General features: G+C 49.0%; 1 protein-coding gene across 1 annotated transcript in view; it reads left to right on the top strand.

The window, feature by feature from the left end:
* Positions 1-20,696, top strand: part of C7H3orf70 (chromosome 7 C3orf70 homolog) — a 141,636-nt gene extending 120,940 nt beyond the window's left edge. The window contains exon 3 of the mRNA XM_063932996.1: positions 14,652-20,696. Coding sequence (XP_063789066.1) covers positions 14,652-15,226 — 575 coding nt within the window. The 3' untranslated portion in view covers positions 15,227-20,696. The remainder of the gene's footprint in view (positions 1-14,651) is intronic.
* The last annotated feature ends 1,788 nt before the right edge of the window (positions 20,697-22,484 follow it).

Genomic DNA, 22,484 nt, shown 5'->3' with positions numbered 1-22,484 from the left:
CCAGAGAGCAGTTGTTGATCAGCGTAGCACTCTCTCAGGAAGTGTTGCAACAGCACGGCTGGATTCTGAATGTTCCAAAGTCGCAGCTGATTCCTACGACGCGTCTGCTTTTCCTGGGCATGATTCTGGACACAGAACAGAAGAAGGTGTTTCTCCCGGTGGAGAAGGCCCAGGAATTAGCATCTCTGGTCAGGGACCTCCTGAAACCAAAACAGGTATCGGTGCATCACTGCACGCGAGTCCTGGGAAAGATGGTGGCTTCATACGAAGCCATTCCCTTCGGCAGGTTCCATGCAAGGATCTGTCAGTGGGATCTGTTGGACAAGTGGTCCGGATCGCATCTTCAGATGCATCGGCTGATCACCCTGTCCCCAAGGGCCAGGGTGTCTCTTCTGTGGTGGCTGCAGAGTGCTCACCTTCTCGAGGGCCGCAGGTTCGGCATACAGGACTGGGTCCTGGTGACCACGGATGCAAGCCTCCGAGGATGGGGGGCAGTCACTCAGGGAAGAAACTTCCAAGGGCTGTGGTCAAGTCTGGAGACTTCTCTACACATAAATATACTGGAACTAAGGGCCATTTACAACGCCCTGAGTCAAGCAGAGCCCCTGCTTCGAAACCGGCCAGTGCTGATTCAGTCAGACAACATCACGGCGGTCGCCCATGTAAACCGCCAGGGCGGCACAAGCAGGATGGCAATGGCGGAAGCCACTAAGATTCTTCGGTGGGCGGAGAATCACGTGCAAGCACTGTCAGCAGTGTTCATTCCGGGAGTGGAGAACTGGGAAGCAGACTTCCTCAGCAGACACGACCTCCACCCGGGAGAGTGGGGACTTCATCAAGAAGTCTTCACACAGATTGCAAAGCGATGGGAACTGCCACAGGTGTGGACATGATGGCGTCCCGCCTCAACAAAAAGCTAAAAAGATATTGCGCCTGGTCAAGGGACCCTCAGGCGATAGCTGTGGACGCCCTAGTGACACCGTGGGTGTACCAGTCGGTATATGTGTTTCCTCCTCTTCCTCTCATACCCAAGGTACTGAGAATAGTAAGAAATAGAGGAATAAGAACAATACTCATTGTTCCGGATTGGCCAAGAAGGACTTGCTACCCGGAACTGCAAGAAATGTGTACAGAGGACCCATGGCCTCTGCCTCTCAGACAGGACCTGCTGCAACAAGGGCCCTGTCTGTTCCAAGACTTACCGCGGCTGCGTTTGACGGCATGGCGGTTGAACGCCGGATCCTAGCGGAAAAAGGCATTCCGGATGAAGTTATTCCTACGCTGATAAAGGCTAGGAAGGACGTGACAGCAAAGCATTATCACCGTATATGGCGAAAGTATGTTGCTTGGTGTGAGGCCAGGACGGCCCCTACAGAGGAGTTCCAGCTGGGTCGATTGCTGCACTTCCTACAGTCAGGGGTGACTATGGGCCTAAAATTGGGGTCCATAAAGGTCCAGATTTCGGCCCTATCCATTTTCTTTCAAAAAGAACTGGCTTCACTGCCTGAGGTTCAGACGTTTGTTAAGGGAGTGCTGCATATTCAGCCCCCTTTTGTGCCACCAGTGGCACCCTGGGATCTTAACGTTGTGTTGGATTTCCTGAAATCCCACTGGTTTGAGCCACTTAAGACCGTGGAACTAAAGTATCTCACGTGGAAAGTGGTCATGCGGTTGGCCTTAGCATTGGCTAGGCGTGTGTCGGAATTGGCGGCTTTGTCATGTAAAAGCCCATATCTGATCTTCCATATGGACAGGGCAGAATTGAGGACTCGTCCCCAATTTCTCCCAAAGGTGGTATCATCGTTTCATTTGAACCAACCTATTGTGGTGCCTGCGGCTACTCGGGACTTGGAGGACTCCAAGTTGCTGGACGTAGTTAGGGCTTTGAAAATATATGTTTCCAGAACGGCTGGAGTCAGGAAGACTGACTCGCTGTTTATCCTGCATGCACCCAACAAGCTGGGTGCTCCTGCTTCAAAGCAAACTATTGCGCGCTGGATCTGTGGCACGATTCAGCTGGCTCATTCTGCGGCTGGATTGCTGCATCCAAAATCAGTAAAAGCCCATTCCACAAGGAAGGTGGGCTCTTCTTGGGCGGCTGCCCGAGGGGTCTCGGCTTTACAGCTTTGCCGAGCGGCTACTTGGTCGGGTTCAAACACCTTTGCAAAGTTCTACAAGTTTGATACTCTGGCTGAGGAGGACCTTGTGTTTGCTCATTCGGTGCTGCAGAGTCATCCGCACTCTCCCGCCCGTTTGGGAGCTTTGGTATAATCCCCATGGTCCTTACGGAGTCCCCAGCATCCACTAGGACGTCAGAGAAAATAAGAATTTACTCACCGGTAATTCTATTTCTCGTAGTCCGTAGTGGATGCTGGGCGCCCGTCCCAAGTGCGGACTTTCTGCAATACGTGTATATAGTTATTGCTTAAATAAGGGTTATTGTTATGAGCCATCCGTTGAGTTGAGGCTCAGTTGTTGTTCATACTGTTAACTGGGTATGGTTATCACAAGTTGTACGGTGTGATTGGTGTGGCTGGTATGAGTCTTACCCTGGATTCCAAAAATCCTTTCCTTGTAATGTCAGCTCTTCCGGGCACAGTTTCCCTAACTGAGGTCTGGAGGAGGGGCATAGAGGGAGGAGCCAATGCACACCAGATAGTACCTAATCTTTCTTTTAGAGTGCCCAGTCTCCTGCGGAGCCCGTCTATTCCCCATGGTCCTTAAGGAGTTCCCAGCATCCACTACGGACTACGAGAAATAGAATTACCGGTGAGTAAATTCTTATTTTCTTAATTTCAGTAAGTGTGTTCAAACTCTTTATATCCACCCTTTACTGAAATAAACCCACACAGCATCACTGACACTAATTAGTCATCTACACAGCTCAGCAGCCTTGACGTGTCTAAGTAACTAAAGTGTCGCACAGCGCATGCTTCCCACACTGTATGTACAGAGTCGTGCAGCGTATGCGTCCGGCTGTGTGTGTACAGTCATGCAGCACATGCGTCCGGCTGTTTGTGTACAGAGTCGTGCCGCGCATGCGTCCCACGGGATGTGTACAGAGTCGCACAGCGCATGCGTCCCGCAGTGTGTGTACATAGGGGGTCATTCCGAGTTGTTCGCTCGTTATTTTTTTGTCGCAGCGGAGCGAATAGTCGCTAATGCGCATGCGCAATGTCCGCAGTGCGACTGCGCCAAGTAAATTTGCTATGCAGTTAGGAATTTTACTCACGGCATTATGAGGTTTTTTCTTCGTTCTGGTGATCGTAATGTGATTGACAGGAAGTGGGTGTTTCTGGGCGGAAACTGTCCGTTTAATGGGTGTGTGCGAAAAAACGCTACCGTTTCTGGGAAAAACGCGGGAGTGGCTGGAGAAACGGCGGAGTGTCTGGGCGAACGCTGGGTGTGTTTGTGACGTCAAACCAGGAACGACAAGCACTGAACTGATCGCAGATGCCGAGTAAGTCTGGAGCTACTCAGAAACTGCTAAGAAGTGTCTATTCGCAATTCTGCTAATCTTTCGTTCGCAATTTTAATATGCTAAGATTCACTCCCAGTAGGCGGCTGCTTAGCGTGTGCAAAGCTGCTAAAAGCAGCTTGCGAGCGAACAACTCGGAATGACCTCCATAGTCGTGCAGTGCATGCGTCCCGCAGTGTGTGTACAGTCACCCGGTGCCCCCTGCATATACTGACCTCCTGCACTGCATCGCCCCCTATATACTGACCTCCTTCCGTGTGGTTTCCGTACAAATCCAATTTGTGGTTTGTGCAGTTGCGAGACCTGTTCTACGATATTGTTTGCGGCCCCCCCGTTAGCCGCAGCATGATTGACATGCCTTAGCATTGGGGGGGGGGTGAAGTGGGAGTGGTGACTGAGACCGTAATTCACAATGGGATCGGGTTTCCCCTGCTTTGTAGACTCCCTGGTCCACGGTGTCCCGGTCCTACGGCCAGTCGGAGTAAGCATCGGCTTACGCAAATTGGCTGGTGCCTGGAAACGTTGCGATCGATGGTCATGATGGTGATCCGATGCTGCACCCTCAGACGCAGAAGTCATATCGCAGATACGTGCAGGAGGCGTCCATCTCCTATACACACCTCCTGCTGCTGCGTGTGCATTTTATGTGTATGGAATTGCACAGCACCGTGCTGCAGCGCTGCAGTTTTTTACAAACCAGAATCCGGCCCTGAGTACACACCGCACACATCGTCCATATGTGCCAATATCGGCATTCCAGGACACAACGTTTCTGGTTCATTTCGTAACTTGCAAAGAAGATTATTTCATGCAATTGGCTGTGGCAGGAACCGGAGAAGGGGATTTCAAGACATATAAAATGTAACATCTATAGTGGAAATGATAGAAAGTCTCCAGATAACGTAGAGAATATTCCCGTATTGTGTGAAGAGTGATGTATACGTGTTAGAGTATCGTGGGCAGGTGTATGGCCATGTTCCGTAGAGAAGAGAAGGAGATGTTATGTAGGAATGAGGTTTACTAGCTGGTAATAAAAGATCAGACTGGTTCTGATTACATCAGCCCTGTATTACATCGCCCGGTTTCTGCCCTGGAAATGTATATTTAAATCTTGTGCTCAGCAGTGACCCAAAAACATTATTGGATTGTCCTGAGAATCCGCGTCCCTGCATTGCACTACACAGAGAATGGTTACACTGATTGTATTTCCCTGGAATTAGAGGGAACGTGTCCACCCCCCACAGGAAATTACATCTTTAAGTTTACAACATGAAAATGTGATTTTTGCCTTTGGCTGTATGTTAAATGCAGAAAGGAGCATTTGTATTGATATTTAGAAGTTATATTTTATATTCTGGTTTCGGGGCACTGTGGCAGTGACCATCTGTATTCTGCACTTCAGAAATGGCCTGGGATCGGGTACATCAGTAGAGAATGTAGCCGGCACGTCTCATGTATCTGGTATTATTGTATGCAGGGTCTGGGGTCGGGTACATCAGTAGAGAATGTAGCCGGCTCTTCTCATGTATCTGGTATTATCGTATGCAGGGTCTGGGGTCGGGTACATCAGTAGAGAATGTAGCCAGCTCTTCTCATGTATCTGGTATTATCGTATGCAGGGCCCAGGGTCGGGTACATCATTAGAGAATGTAGCCAGCTCTTCTCATGTATCTGGTATTATTGTATGCAGGGTCTGGGGTCGGGTACATCAGTAGAGAATGTAGCTGGCACTTCTCATGTATCTGGTATTATCGTATGCAGGGTCTGGGGTCGGGTACATCAGTAGAGAATGTAGCCAGCTCTTCTCATGTATCTGGTATTATTGTATGCAGGGTCTGGGGTCAGGTACATCAGTAGAGAATGTAGCTGGCACTTCTCATGTATCTGGTATTATCGTATGCAGGGTCTGGGGTCGGGTACATCAGTAGAGAATGTAGCCGGCTCTTCTCATGTATCTGGTATCATCGTATGCAGGGTCTGGGGTCGGGTACATCAGTAGAGAATGTAGCCGGCTCTTCTCATGTATCTGGTATTATCGTATGCAGGGTCTGGGGTCGGGTACATCATTAGAGAATGTAGCCGGCACTTCTCATGTATCTGGTATTATCGTATGCAGGGACTGGGGTCGGGTACATCATTAGAGAATGTAGCCGGCACTTCTCATGTATCTGGTATTATTGTATGCAGGGTCTGGGGTTGGGTACATCATTAGAGAATGTAGCCGGCACTTCTTATGTATCTGGTATTATCGTATGCAGGGTCTGGGGTCGGGTACATCATTAGAGAATGTAGCCTGCACTTCTCATGTATCTGGTATTATCGTATGCAGGGCCCAGGGTCGGGTACATCATTAGAGAATGTAGCCGGCACTTCTCATGTATCTGGTATTATTGTATGCAGGGCCCAGGGTCGGGTACATCATAAGAGAATGTAGCCGGCACTTCTCATGTATCTGGTATTATCGTATACAGGGCCTGGGGTCGGGTACATCGGTAGAGAATGTAGCCGGCACTTCTCATGTATCTGGTATTATTGTATGCAGGGTCTGGGGTTGGGTACATCATTAGAGAATGTAGCCATCACTTCTCATGTATCTGGTATTATCGTATGCAGGGCCCAGGGTCGGGTACATCATTAGAGAATGTAGCCGGCACTTCTCATGTATCTGGTATTATCGTATGCAGGGCCCAGGGTCGGGTACATCAGTAGAGAATGTAGCCTGTACTTCTCATGTATCTGGTATTATCGTATGCAGGGCCCAGGGTCGGGTACATCATTAGAGAATGTAGCCTGCACTTCTCATGTATCTGGTATTATCGTATGCAGGGCCCAGGGTTGGGTACATCATTAGAGAATGTAGCCATCACTTCTCATGTATCTGGTATTATCGTATGCAGGGCCCAGGGTCGGGTACATCATTAGAGAATGTAGCAGGCACTTCTCATGTATCTGGTATCAGTGCCACTGCACTACAAAGTGAATGGGTATCCAACATGCGGCCCTTCAGCGACTGTGGAACTACACATCCTAGCATGACCTGCTACAGTTTTGCTGTTAGTGCATTCTTACTATGTAGTTCCACAGCAGCTAGCGGGCTGCATGCTGACTACCCCTGGCTTACATTAACAACATGAGCTCTTGCGCAGGGACTATAATTTTGGTACGTCATGTGAGCCACGGCCGGATTGGGATATTATATGGAGACTGTGGTCTGGCCAACATTATTCACCCGTCTCTGCCATCAAATACAGGAAGAAGATTGTCTTACGGCAGGTGGAGCGGAGTTGGCTTCTGGAATGGGCACTTTCCTCATTTGATGGGTGGGTGTTCTCATCCTGCACAATGACCTACTTCCTAGGACGTTAGAGTTGGCGTCAGTCCTACCATATTGCCACTGTCAATAGGATGATTTGCACTGGCTGGATGCAGGTCATACATTGCGGGAGCCCGGTACTGTGAGAACGCACGCCAGTGGGAAGCTACAGCGGACTCCCAGCTAACAGCAGTGCTGCGTTCTTATTACATTTATATGATTCAAAACCATATTAGTATTTTTATTTCTTACTTTCTGTAATGATCTGATGTTTATGTGCTTATTAGTACGCTGTGTATGTGCTGTTATCACATTCTCATAGTGTTACTGCCCCAACCTTACCGAGGCCAGAGAGACGTAAGAGACCTGGAGGGTCAGCTGGGGATTACATGTGCTAAAACAGGTATGGTTTCCAATGTAATTGTTTTATAATTAGCTGTAATTAGGGATATAGGGGCTTATTCGGCATGGATCGATACTGTGGTGCGATCGCATCTGCATGATTACAGTGTTCACGCGCAGGGCCCGTTCTGCGCATGCGTGGCCTAGGAGATGCGATCGCTTTGCAGTGATGCAAACTCCTCTGCCCGATGGACAGGCAGAGGCGTTTGCAGGACCGAAACGCAGCGTTTCGGGGGGGGGGGGCATGGCTGTTTTTGGGGCAGCCGTGTGACGTCACATGTGACCGCTGCGACGGGAAAGATGGCACAGGTGTGCCTGCCTTCGCAGCCAGGGGTCAACCCTACTTTCTGCAATCGCAATTAGATTGCGCTCGCAGTACTGGATGTCACGTAACATGCTGGTCGGCCCCCAGGATGCGATCATATGCAATTGCAGTTTTGCTAAAATAGCAAAACTGCAACTGAAGCTGAATAAGGTCTATAGGGTCTGATTCTGAGTCGGATGAATCTTGCGGATTTCAGCGGACTGTGCATGAGCCAAAGCACTGCATAGGCTAGATCGCTAGTGGGTACGGATTGATCCGTCCATCCATCGACGGACCACATTTGCTGTGAAATGAAAGCGTTCCGTCTTGTGGGAGTGTGCGTGCAGAGATGAGACACTTGTTTCTGAAGGATCTTTTTGCAAAACCAGTTACAGATGATGGCGATAGCGGCGGGAGACATAAAAACAGTCTGCAGGCCGGGCTTCCACATGCAGACGCACGTATCTGCGGCATATATGGGCAGATTCTCACCTTAATGTAAGGAAGTAAGCCTGCCGTAGCCCATGTGGCAAAGCCGCCGCGGATGCGTCCGATGAGCCTGTAGATTTTATATGTAGAGCTAAGGCTTTTATTTTGGTTTTTTAAGATATTTCAGACAGCCGGTTGTGAATCCAGCTGCAAAGTGCATCAGACGTCAGGTTGATAATCCGCTCTGTGGCTGCCATCCACCAACACGCCGTAAAACTGCCGCTGCTGTGATTGGCCGGCACGCAGATGAAAGCCGCAATCTCTGGTAATGCTGGGAGATACCACATTCAGTTTTCTGTCCAGCCATCCATTTTCTTCAGTATCGCGGCCCCTGCTCCAGGCCCTATACGACGTACGGATCCGATGTGACGTTACTGTTAGCACCGACATCTCGCTGGGGATCTGACATTAGACTGACACATATATAGCTCTGGGTAACGTGCTGCATACATGGGGACGATGCACATATGTCCTGGCAGCACGCGCTAGGATCCGGGATTTGGGTGCGCACGTGTGACTGATTACCGTAAAATCAGTTTTGCAATCTCCATTATTTTTTATCTTCCCTTTTCATCATCCCCATTCTGTTCATTAATTGACCGTGCAATCTCTGCATTACCATAATAACCCCATCATTACCGGCACACAATGCGTATTCACGTGGATGCGGTTACCCTGCCATCTGTGCCCTGCAGTTCCTGGCTTTGTGTAGGATATTGCTCAGGGATGTAGTTGTAATATCACTATTTACAATGCTGCGTCATAGAATTTGACAACAGATAAAAACCATTTGGCCCATCTAGTCTGCCCTTGTAGGTTGTAGTTATTAAAGTACATATCGACATGTGCAGAATGTTGACATGTTCATAGTGTCAGCATCTAAAATGTCAGTGTGTGAAATGCCGACATCCTGCATCTATTGGTAGCAGAGGGTTAGGCTGCGGGAGGGGAGGTTATGGCTAGGCTGTGGGAGGAGAGGTTACGGTTAGGCTGCGGAAGGGGAGGTTAGGGTTAGGCTGCGGGAGGGGAAGGTTAGAGCTGCGGGAGGGGAGGTTAGGGTTAGGCTGCGGGAGGAGAGGTTAGGCTGCGGGAGGAGAGGTTAGGGTTAGGCTGCGGGAGGGGAGGTTAGGGTTAGGCACTAGTGGGAGGGGCAGGGTTAGGATGCAGGAAGGGAGGTTAGGAGTAGGCACTAGGGAGAGCGTTAGGCTGTAGGAGGGAAGGTTAAGGTTAGGCAGGCAGTAGCTGGAGCGTAAGGCACTAGCGGGAGGGGAGATTAGGAGGAGAGGTTATGGTTAGGCTGCGGGAGGGGAGGTTAGGAGTAGGCTGCGGGAGGGGAGGTTAGGGTTAGGCTGCGGGAGGTTAGGGTTAGGCTGCGGGAGGGGAGGATAGGGATAGGCTGCGGGAGGGGAGGTTACGGTTAGGCACTAGTGGGAGGGGCAGGGTTAGGATGCAGGAAGGGAGGTTAGGAGTAGGCACTAGGGAGAGGGTTAGGTTGTAGGAGGGGAGGTTATGGTTAGGCTGCGGGAGGGGAGGTTACGGTTAGGCACTAGTGGGAGGGGCAGGGTTAGGATGCAGGAAGGGAGGTTAGGAGTAGGCACTAGGGAGAGGGTTAGGTTGTAGGAGGGGAGGTTATGGTTAGGCTGCGGGAGGGGAGGTTATGGTTAGGCACTAGTGGGAGGGGCAGGGTTAGGATGCAGGAAGGGAGGTTAGGAGTAGGCACCAGGGAGAGGGTTAGGTTGTAGGAGGGGAGGTTATGGTTAGGCTGCGGGAGGGGAGGTTATGGTTAGGCACTAGTGGGAGGGGCAGGGTTAGGATGCAGGAAGGGAGGTTAGGTTGTAGGAGGGGAGGTTAAGGTTAGACAGGCAGTAGTGGGAGCATTAGGCACTAGCGGGAGGGGAGATTAGGAGGAGGATTAGGGTTAGGCTGCGGGAGGGGAGGTTAGGAGTAGGCACTAGGGTGAGGGTAATTGTTAAGGCTGTGGTAGAGGAGGTTGAAAGTAGGCACCAGGGGTAGGGTTAGGCTGCGGGAGGGGAGGTTAGAGTTAGGAACTAGGTGGAGGGTTAGGCTACAGGAGGGGAGTGCTAGAGTTAGGTAATGAGGAGATTATTAGGGTTAAGCTACAGGAGGGGAGGTTAGCGTTAGGTACTATGTGGAGGGTTAGGCTGTGGGAGGGAAGGGATGGGTTAGGTGCTATGGAGAGGGTTAGATTTAGGTACTACGTGGGGGTTAGGCTACAGGAGGAGAGGGTTTGAATTAGGTACTAAGGAGATTGTTAGAGTTGGGCTATGGGAGGGGAGGTTAGGAGTAGGCATTAGGGCTAGGTTAGGATTTAGCACTAGGGAGAGGGTTAGGTTTGGACTACAGGAGGGTAGGTTAGGGTTGGGCTATGGGAGGGGAGGTTAGGATTTAGCACTAGGGAGAGGGTTAGGCTACAGGAGGGGAGGTTAGAGTTAAGTACTACGTGGGGGTTAGGCTACCGGGATGGATTAGGCACTATGGAGAGGGTTAGGTTTGGACTACAGGAGGGTAGGTTAGGGTTGGGCTATGGGAGGGGAGGTTAGGAGTAGGCATTAGGGCTAGGTTAGGATTTAGCACTAGGGAAAGGGTTAGGCACTAGAGGGAGGATTAAGGATAGGCTACAGGAGGTTAGAGTTAGGCAGTATGCGGAGGGTTAGGGTTAGCACTGCTCACCACCGGAAGCTGCAGGGTCCGCTGGAAGTCATCTTGATGTCAGTGCCGGACCTGGAAGAGTTAGATTTGGGCGGGGTGTGTTCAAACTAAAATCCAAATTGCAGTGTATAAATAAAGCAGCTAGTATTTACCCTGCACAGAAACACTATAACCCACCCAAATCTAACTCTCTCTGCACATGTTACATCTGCCTCACCTGCAGTGCACACGGTTTTACCCATTAGTTGCTAACAAACCTGAAGAAGGCCCAATATGAGGTATTTTGAGTTGTAAAAAATATACAGTAGCTCCTCATTGTACCGTAGATTTGCTTAAATTATGCAGTAAAATATATTGAATGCTATTACAATTTGTTCACTTTGGAATCTTTTTAATTATATTGACAATTTTTATTCTACTAAATACAATTAACCTTTTGCCAAGCCAGCTGGGTGCGGATTAATTAAAGTGGGAAGTATTTAAAGGCTGTCATTGTTTTCAGGTTTCGTTGTGTAGCCCCTGCAATGTGCAAACACACGTAACTTGGGAGAGCTCATCCGCAGGAACAATGAGTTATAGGGAAGATATAATTACTGTAATTATGCTCAGTGTCATGAGTTCTGTGATTGCAGGGGTGTTCATTAATAAGACAGCCGAGAAAGGCAGAACACATATGCGTGTTCCCAGTGCAGGCCTCCCACAGCAATCACTTCTCTTGTATATTGTGTGTGTGATCCAGAAATACATTATACTGTGAGGGAGATGAATCCATTATGGCCAACATATTACCATACACCTCCCCTTATTTCCCTGCATATTAGATCGGGTGTGGTTCGTTTTATCGACAGTATCTAGGTCGACAATGTTTAGGTCGACAGTCACTAGGTCGACATGGATGGAAGGTCGACAGGGTTTCTAGGTCGACAGGTCTAAAGGTCGACATGAGGAGTTGTTTTTTTGTGTGTGTCGTTTTCTTCGTAAAGTGACCGGGATCCCAAATTAGTGCACCGCGTCCCCTCGCATGGCTCGCTTCGCTCGCCATGCTTCGGGCATGGTGCCTTCGCTTCGCTCGGCACACTTTACCGTTCCAATCGTAGTCCACGTGGATCGTTAAGTATGAAAAAATCCCCCCCCCCCAAAAAAAAATGTGAAAAACTCATGTCGACCTTTAGACCTGTCGACCTAGTACATGTCGACCTAGAAACCCTGTCGACCTTCCATCCATGTCGACCTAGTGACTGTCGACCTATAGTGGTCGACCTAAACATTGTCGACCTAGACACTGTCGATCTTCAGACCGGATCCCATTAGATCGCGGGTATGCAGGATTACTTCTCCGGAGGAATAGCTGCAGAGTGATGCATAGTCGTCCGGGTTTCTAATTCGAAGATCCAGATGTGGATTCCATTGGCCATCTGAGAATTCTACTACAACTATGCTCCTACAGCCAACTCTATCTATTGATGGCATTGGCTAGCAGACACGGGCTCCGGGACGTTACGCTCCCTGCAGATTGCTGGATGTGGGCAGTCCCATATGACTGATTCTGCGCAACCGGACCGTGACAATACTTTTTTTTCTTTAAAGCTGAATCCACAGAGCCTTATATCCACTAATCATATATATAAATCGCCATAAGGGCTGCATACAGCTAAAAAAAATATTGGGGCAGATGTATTAAGCTTGAAGAAGTGATAACGCAGTGGTAAGTGGAAGGTGATAACGCACCAGCCAATCATTACGTGTTTGAATAATGACCGTTAGGAGCTGATTGGCCGGTGCATTTATCACCCTCCACTTATCACTTCTTTATCACTTCTCCAGGCTTGATACATCTGCCCCACTGACGCATAAAGGGATCACAAAGAGTGAAATCTAGCCTCAGTTCAGGATGGTCTCGTCTAAGTTTAAGAGACAGTAGATGTCGTATCCTATTCCATTCAGTGTGTTCAGACAGTTTGTATATATGTGTTTGCATTTGTGGATCAAGTTGTGGTATATAAAGTTTAGCATGGAATTTGTCAACCCGTTATTGTATAACTTGCATAGCGGATCTGCGATGGAAGTATAACAGTAGTAAGAGAGAGGGGGTGGATTTCGATATCCACTTTTGTAAAATAACTTTTGTTTCCACAGTGATAATACCTCCGATACCTTTTTAATACATACTGTATTACATTTGATACATTCCGCCCTGTATGCTTATTGCTAAACTATGTAACTTTCTCTTTGTGCACAGATGGTGGGACCCAATGGATATAAAATGGTCATTAGAGGGTTGGACTTGTGTGTGTTAATGTGCAATAAAAGGGTTCCATGTAAGACGGGTTTATCGGATCAGCTTTGGAAGTGTCCAGATTTTCAATTACACATTTGGTTCAATAGTTCGGCAGCAAAAATGTCATCAATGTCTGTCAGGCTTAGGCAATTTCAGTATGCATCGTTGTGGAAGACCGGGAATGAAAAGGTCTTAGAGGGAGATGTACCTTTTTTCATGTCGACCTATTTCTAGTGTCGACCAATAGGTGTCAACCTAGATACTGTCGACCCGGAGTCCCATACTCCTATGACCGCATCGGGCTGTAATGTCATGTAATACAACTGGTGTGGTGCACTGATGTCTTTTATTCGGTAACAAACTCCAGTGCCTGATGTGAGCCATTCCACCAACTTTACCTCAGATCAGGAGTCCTCAAGAGGTCAATCAATATTTTATATTATTGTCAGTGCAGTTTTTTTTTATATGGTAGTGGATTGAGGTCTCAGCATCCATGTTATTACTTCTGAAGATGTGTTTTGTCAAAAGTATTGATGGGCAACAGGCGCCCCCCCCCCCTCCCCCCCCCCCCCCCCCCCCCGCTCCCATCTGCTTTTTATTGCCAGCTTTGCTTGCTGCAGTTTGTAACACTGGTTTATATTGTGCCTGCCGATATTTTATAATAGACCGTTTTCTCTTTCTCTTTGCTTGTTTTAACTTATTATGGAAGTTGTGGTAAATTGCGGCCATTTTGAAGATTAGAAGGATGACCTGTGCGCCCCCTGAAGTATAGCAAGTTGCCCTTCACTGTTCTATAGGATTTTAGAAGAAAATGTGTGTCATTTTTGTTTTCTCCAACATCTATAACTGATTGTAAAAAGACAAAAAGCAAAGTGGACTGAAACCGCTGCATGTGGGCTGACATAACGAGCGCTGGGTCTTGTAATAATGCATTGATAATAGTAAGAAGCTGGGTTGAAGGGTAACCTCTGTAGCTCTTTGGGTGCAGTCACCTTCTGACTAGGACCAGGAGTACAGGGAGCGGTCACCTCTAGTGTAGAAGATGTGTGGCCAGCATTAGGCATCCCAACTGTTGCTGAATGAGATGTGACTGAGCATAATATAACAGGTTTGCACTCATCTGGCCTACACCCAGATGGAGTGAGGAAAAGTACCGCTGCAAATGGTATCCGGACTCCAGATCGACAACAAAAAGGTCGACACACCTTAGGTCGACGCCAATTGGTCGACACACCTTAGGTCGTCATGGACAAAAGGTTGACAGGAACAAGGTCGACACGGAAAAAGGTCGACATGAGTTTTTCACAATTTTTTTCTTTTTTGGAACCTTTTCACACTTAACGATCCACGTGGACTACGTTGGAACGGTAATCTGTGCCAAGCGAAGCGGTAGCGGAGCGAAGGCACCATGCCCGAAGTTTGCTTGCGAGGGGACGCTGTGCACTAATTGGGGTTCCTGGTCACTCTACGAAGAAAAGGACACCAAAAAAACATTAAAAAACTCATGTCGACCTTTTTCCATGTCGACCTTGTTCCTGTCGACATTTTGGCCATGTCGACCTAAGGTGTGTCGACCAATTGGCGTCGACCTAAGGTGTCGACCTTTTTGTTGTCAACCTGGAGTCCCAGACCCGCTGCAAATAACATGACATGGCTTTACCTCTGGTTCTGTTTACTTACTGACGTCCTCCTTTTTCTCTGTGTTTTTCCATTTCAGGCAAATATGTTTACCAGCCGATGACTCCCGTGGAGCAGCTTCCAAGCACGGAGATCCCAGTGGAACCACAGGAGCAGACCAACACAATCCAGATTTCTGTCTCGCTGGCCGAGCAGTTCCTCAAGGTGGCCTCCTCTTTCCAGCCTCCGTTCATGCCGGAGTCTCCGCGCTACTGCACCATCTCTGACCTCTTCCTGGATAATTATCAGGTGAAGTGTATCAATGGCAAGATGTGCTATGTCCAGCGGCAGCCACCACCACCGCCACCTGCGGCTCAGCTATGTATCAGGTCACGTTCCGAGAGGGAGTATCTGCAGGAGGCCTACCCACACAAAAACACAGAGGGACCAAAAATAGATCATTGCTCCTCTCCTTCCAACTCTGAGGACTCTGGGATCAATGCTGTGGGGGTCCCCTACTTGGAATCCTGTGACGAAGACACAGAGGAAGGGGCGGAACTCAGTTCAGAAGAAGACTGCAGTCCAGATGGCTGCTGGGGGCAGGAGCCTTCTCCCTTGGTGTCTCCTTCCAAGACTGACCTGGAGATCATAGAGACTATAGAGACCACCGTGTGAGTTGTGTGTAGGGATATTACGGGCCACGTACAGACGGCAGCTAGCTGCCAAGGGAGAGAGAGCACACATACCTACAAATATCTGTCAAGTCATCAAGAATGTTTATGGCCCAGCTGTCAGTGACTGGTACCCTGGTTCCGTGAAAGCACATTGATGGGTGGAGGTGCCCAACAGCCTTCAAAGGAAAGTTTTATATTCACTAAGGCATATTCCATTGGTATTCGTTCTAAAGGTGGGATATGTAGTACCGAGACGGAAACTAAAGATTTATTTGCACACGTGAGGAAAATCTTTTCTTATCAGGAGACGTCTGGGCGGCTTGCTAATATTGGTTGCCCCTTGACTACTTCCTTGTTCCAGGTTTAAAGGGGCAGTCTCACAGTGTAACCTGCAGACCCGTGCTAATCTGCTATGTGCCGGTCACAAAATGGGGCCTTCTCCTTGGGTATGCTGCAATGAATATAAAACAATTGTACACCTGTGTGTTATATTACTCCGATGTCTTGTAAATGAACGATCACTGTTTTCCATGTCTCACACTCCTCAAGCATCCGCCAGTTCCAAAACCATACCTTAGGGTCCAAAATGCAGTATTCCTACTCCGAGGTCTAATGGAAGCTGCTTTCTACATGCTTGACACTAGATGGTCACTGAATCATGCGTGTGGCACAGAACAGTGTGAGATGAGGGTATTTTCCTGGCATTATGGATCATGGTGTCAGGGCCCACCAAGACGTATGGCCTCCCTCGGGTGCTATAGGGGGTGTGGCAAAACCATGGGGCGTGGCTACGCCTGCTCGTTACCAGTTGTATTAGAAATTTTATATACATTCCCCCTCCTCCATGCCTGGGACGGCCCTCTCTGACAACGTTGGGCCTGGGTAGTCGGTGCCCTCCCTGTCTCTGTGGTCACCACGTTAGCCTGTATGGTCCCGTGTACCCAAGCCTACCGAGTCATGTGGCCTCGTGCCTATGAAAACATGTTTCTTGGTGAAATGAATAATTCTAGCTGGTAACAGAGACAATAATAATCTGATCATTAACTAGGCTTATATTTAAACGTCACGTTACTTATGCTATTAACACTATTCGGGACGCTGGGAATGTAATGACTAGTAACCTTTCAATAATACGTGGGATTATTATACCCTGCTTTAATAATATATTCTAACCGTGGCGTCAAGGGCACAGAGAGAATGCAATAAATGCTTTTCTCTCTCGATCATATTGTGGCTTTGCTATATTTTAACACCTCATTTGTTAACTCATTCATTGCTGATCTGGGCTGCCAGTACGCAGTCTCTTAAGTAACGGGCACCGCTAAGCTTTTAGAGTCAATATATTGGCTGTTTACATCAGCTTTCAGTCAGCGATACAAATGTTTTAAGTGAATTTATTTGAGCTTTATGGGCCCCTCGCAGCCGAACGGTCTCACATCTCAGCCCCGCAGAGATAAATAGATCCGACACCTGCTCAGTACGCAGAGAGCGCCACTTTCTGCTGTTCCTTCGCCCCGTGATTGCTGAATGCATGAGAGCGACCAGTCAATTACGATGCAATTAGGTTATAGTGACCTTTTAAGAGCCGAGCATCTTCAAAAGGAAATAGCAAACCATAGGTGGCCAAATCTAATTGAGTAAGGAACGGACGGACTAAAAGGTTTTTATAGGAAGTTGCAGGAGCTCCGGATGGCTCCGTCCTTTCCTCATTTATTGCAGTCTAAAGTGCAGAATCCCTGCTGGGGAAGTATTAATATTTAAGAGTTTTAGTAAATCTAGAAAACATGTTTGTTTTGGAGCACAGGTGAAAGCTGTGAGTGCTACTTCCCGGGGTTAATATGGGTTTTGCCTTGATGTGAAGGTAGATTTAGTCCGTGCCGATGTAGAGGGATTTTATTAGGGTGACCAGGCACAGTAGTGGCTGTACAGTGCGCAGAGTGTTTTACATAGTCTGTCCATAGACTTTAGTATTCCCAAAAGGTACAGGTGTCTATATTACGGTTACGTTGCCTATGGGAGGAATTATGTGCACAAAAGAGATGTTTTTTTTATGGTCTCTATAAAACACCCCATTATATGAAATACACAACCAGATTACAGCGCTGTCTTGCAAAACTCACTATAACCTGTTTCAGGCTCTTATTATCAAAGATCATGGAACCCACTGCATTTGTCCAAAAATGGTCCTGATGCCCGATAATAATCCCACCGGAATTAGGTTACTCCTGAGCACTGTTGGTCTGTGCATGTGATCATCTTACAACAGCACCACCAGGTCCTGGGGAAAGCAGGATTATTCCGACCACTCGGACCCTGAACCTGAGGCCTGTATGTTGTCCTGTTTGCACTGGTGCCTGGGCACGGGAGGCTGGATCAGTGTGTGTCTACTTTACCTTACTCTCCTGGCTGCCCTCTTTAGGTGCGGAACCACACTGGTATTCCTTGAAGTGCAAAGTTATAAAGGTCTATTATTAAAGCCCTTTGTCTATGCCACTGAGACCTTGGAAGATCTGGAAGGCCGTGTACTGATGGACCACAATTGTTGATCTGCTTTCTGTGGCTGTTTATGTGGTTATGGGTAACTGTATGCAGGACGGAGTATGACACGAGGCAGCCTGAGCTATACCTGGGGCAGGTGAGACAGAGGTGTGCCAGATCTGCTGATACTCGCATAGCGCTCAAGGTACTATGCAAGACGGGTTATATTTAATTCCAGAACCTGCTCATAGGTTCACTTTAAGCATATGTGATAAACCTACCTCCCCTGTCCCTCTACCCTCCTCTTCACAAACACATTCCCATTGCTTATGTCATTTATCATTCTATCATGTTGCAGTATAAGTAGCAGGGCAGTATTCCGCTTTGTGCTGGCCCCGCCCCCGAACAGAGGATGTCACGACAAGCAAGTGGACTAAGGTCACTCTGGTGGCTCTCTATGCTTGCAGGGTGATGTTACAGGTAGCCTGCAAGCCAAATGCAGGTGCCACGGGGGGGAGTGACTGTGCACCCCTTAGGCCTAGCACCCGGGGCAGTGGCACCACTCCCCCACCACTAGCTACAACCCTGGTAAGCATGGGGAAGAATACTATACTGTATATGTAATTATATATAATTTTCTTAGCAGTAAGACGAACAACATAATCTACTTCCCAATGAAACATGTTACATTTGAACCCAGCTACTTTGTAACATTACAGAACAGTCTCCTTTCCTTTGTGTCCCCTCTAATCTCCCGTTGCAGCTGGCGACACTCTCTGCAGCAAGTTTTCCCCGCGGACTGCCGTAAGCCGGCTGGAGAAATGCTTTCCCTGTGCACTCTCAAAGTCAGTGCAGCGGGTTTACCTCGGCGGGCTCCCAGAAATAATTATGCCAGCGTGGAACTATTTTTCATAGCGTCTCCTTCTGCTGACTGAAGGTTAAACTGCGCTGTGTTTTCCGCCTGTGAAAGGCTCAGTGTGTGAGCGGCAGATGTGACGAATGGTTCCTGCTCTCAGCATATGTTCCCTTCACAATTGTTTGGAATCCGTGTGCCATGCTATTTATGGCTGATGGAAAGTGCTGGCGGCGGAGAGTCTCTCTGCCCGTCGTGACTACGTATGGAATTGCTGTATATGAGAGGTGTTCTTACCATTAGCAGCGACAGGTTTCTGTGTAAGTAAGCAAACCCCCCCCCATCGCTATGCCTGATGCCTGGGACAAAGGAGAAATGAAGACAGAGACACAATCACCATCAGGCTACAAGCAAGGATTGCAGGAAAAGCCGACACAAGTGCAATACGACGCACAGTCACTCAGCCTGCCCCTTCAGAGCTCATATGTCCTCTTCTTCCAGGGGCCACCTGAGGACCAGCCCTTGTATCCCATTCTGGTGCCATTCAGGGTTCACTTCCATTGGCTCTAATGATCTGGGCTGTGTGTGGTGGCTTTGTTAGATTTTAGAGATTGTAGACCTTATCGTCGTCGCTGTTCTTCTGGCTCACTCCACCCAGACCAACACATCACACAGTCGCAGTGGTCATCCATGATCTCATTTAGTGAGCAGTGTTCCCCACTGTAGGCGGGAGTGCGGCTTTATATTGGTTCTCCTGCAGCTCTACCCAGGAGGACCACCAGGCACCTTGGTGTGAGAATAGGTCCTCTCATAAGGAAAATGATGCATTCATTGTTAGGGTTTTAAATCCGTGTCGGGTTCTGGCCAGTGCAATGACTCTGTTTACGATTTTTGGGGATTTACATCTGAATAAAGATCCCGGCCAATACTTATTACAGGTACAGTTCACTGAATGAAGATATAATACCTTCCTTACGTATGTGTGGTGTACCTATCCACCAAGCCGAGTCTGCGTCAGCACAGAATGGAGACTCCTAAGTAAGCCCCGCCCCCAAACCCAAGTGGTCTCCTCCCAATACGAAATCTTCCATATGGGCGGGTGACCTAAGAGCAGTATGTTCCTGGAACGCTGATCATGCATGAACATTCTGCAGATGGTATCTCCCGCTGTTATTAGCAACTAAGGGGCAGGTTTACAAAACCGTGGAGAGAGAGAAACTACCAACCAATCAGCTCCCAACTGTCATTTTTCAAACGCATCCTGTAGCATGGCAGTTAGAAGCTGATTGGCTGGTACTTTATCTCTCTTCACGGCTTAGTACATTACCCCCATACTGACAGAGTGGTTTCCTAGTGCAGCTACAAAGAAACTTAGGAGAGTATTCCGTTCATTGTCATCGACACAATGTTCCGGCAACATCACACTGCTCCTGCCAGCATTGAAAACACCCGCATTGTTGCCCGTACCGTAAGTAGGCGACTTGTGCGCAGCCGCAGCATATCGCGTGAAGTTGAATTCGCCCCTTAGTGGGTGTCAAATTTGTAGAAAACGTTTAACGTATTATTTAGACGCAGTAACGTGACTGACGAGGCATTTTATTTTCATGTCGCTTCCTGCGGCGCGCCCACCTTCCATTAGGCACATTTGGAATGTGATCATTTTAAGAACTGTGAGAATATGTAAATTTATAATGGATGGAAAGAGAAAAAAATAGATCTGCACAATAAAAGAAAACCCGTCAATTATATACATTTCCTTTCCTCAAACCCAGCTCGCACATGAAACGTCGGTGAAGAAAAGAATTCTAGTGCTGAGTTTAACCAGCGGAAGCCGCCCCTCTGCTTCCCCAGCACCACGTTTCCACTACGTAAGAGCATTGCAGATCTACTACAACAGTCACAGTATTCAATTACACAGCACAAATGAAACCCCCCCCTCAGTTACCAAAGATGTCACAGATCCCCCCTGGCAGGACACGAGTTACCCTCGCTCTAGACACACCTTGTTATTTTATAAGAAGTATTAATAAATACAATTGAAGCACAATATAAGCAAAATTAATGCACATACCCTGTATTTATTTAGCCAAGAAAATTGTGTGTACATTTTATGAAATGTAATAAAATGTGTTGTTCTTTTTTCCTGTCTTTGTGTTTTTCTCCATTTGTACTTTATCTGTCCCCCTCCGCGTAGTGGGCCGGGCGGTACAACATAAAGATGATCCCTCCGCGTAGTGGGCCGGGCGGTACAACGTAAAGATGATCCCTCCGCGTAGTGGGCCGGACGGTACAACATACAGATGATCCCTCCGCGTAGTGGGCCGGGCAGTACAACATAAAGATGATCCCTCCGCGTAGTGGGCCCGGGCGGTACAAGGTACAGATGATCCCTCCGCGTAGTGGGCCGGGCGGTACAACATACAGATGATCCCTCCGCGTAGTGGGCCGGGCGGTACAACGTACAGATGATCCCTCCGCGTAGTGGGCCGGGCGGTACAAGGTACAGATGATCCCTCCGCGTAGTGGGCCGGGCGGTACAACATACAGATGATCCCTCCGCGTAGTGGGCCGGGCGGTACAACGTACAGATGATCCCTCCGCGTAGTGGGCCGGGCAGTACAAGGTACAGATGATCCCTCCGCGTAGTGGGCCGGACGGTACAACATACAGATGATCCCTCCGCGTAGTGGGCCGGGCGGTACAAGGTACAGATGATCCCTCCACGTAGTGGGCCGGGCGGTACAACATACAGCTGATCCCTCCGCGTAGTGGGCCGGACGGTACAATATACAGATGATCCCTCCGCGTAGTGGGCCGGGCGGTACAACATACAGATGATCCCTCTGCGTAGTGGGCCGGACGGTACAACATACAGCTGATCCCTCCGCGTAGTGGGCCGGGCGGTACAACATACAGATGATCCCTCTGCGTAGTGGGCCGGACGGTACAACATACAGATGATCCCTCTGCGTAGTGGGCCGGACGGTACAACATACAGATGATCCCTCCGCTAGTGGGCCAGCCAGTACAAGGTACAGATGATCCCTCTGCGTAGTGGGCCGGGCGGTACAAGGTACAGATGATCCTTCTGCGTAGCGGGCCAGGCAGGACAAGGTACAGATGATCCCCCCGCGTAGTGGGCCGGGCAGTACAAGGTACAGATGATCCCTCCGCGTAGTGGGCCGGGCAGTACAAGGTACAGATGATCCCTCTGCGTAGTGGACCAGCCAGTACAAGGTACAGATGATCCCTCTGCGTAGTGGGCCGGGCAGTACAAGGTACAGATGATCCCTCTGCGTAGTGGGCCGGGCAGTACAAGGTACAGATGTTCCCTCCGCGTAGTGGGCCGGGCAGTACAAGGTACAGATGATCCCTCCGCGTAGTGGGCCGGGCAGTACAAGGTACAGATGATCCCTCTGCGTAGTGGGCCGGGCAGTACAAGGTACAGATGATCCCTCCGCGTAGTGGGCCGGGCAGTACAAGGTACAGATGATCCCTCCGCGTAGTGGGCCGGGCAGTACAAGGTACAGATGATCCCTCCGCGTAGTGGGCCGGGCGGTACAACATACAGATGATCCCTCCGCGTAGTGGGCCGGGCGGTACAAAGTACAGATGATCCCTCCGCGTAGTGGGCCGGACGGTACAACATACAGATGATCCCTCTGCGTCGTGGGCCGGGCAGTACAAGGTACAGATGATCCCTCCGCGTAGTGGGCCGGGCAGTACAAGGTACAGATGATCCCTCCACGTAGTGGGCCGGGCAGTACAAGGTACAGATGATCCCTCCGCGTAGTGGGCCGGGCAGTACAAGGTACAGATGATCCCTCTGCGTAGTGGGCCGGACGGTACAATATACAGATGATCCCTCCGCGTAGTGGGCCGGACGGTACAACATACAGCTGATCCCTCTGCGTAGTGGGCCGGGCGT

This window comes from Pseudophryne corroboree, chromosome 7, assembly GCF_028390025.1.
Source record: "Pseudophryne corroboree isolate aPseCor3 chromosome 7, aPseCor3.hap2, whole genome shotgun sequence".
Taxonomy (NCBI): domain Eukaryota; kingdom Metazoa; phylum Chordata; class Amphibia; order Anura; family Myobatrachidae; genus Pseudophryne; species Pseudophryne corroboree.
Note: the sequence above shows the minus strand (reverse complement) of the source record. Positions and strands in the feature narration are given on the sequence as shown.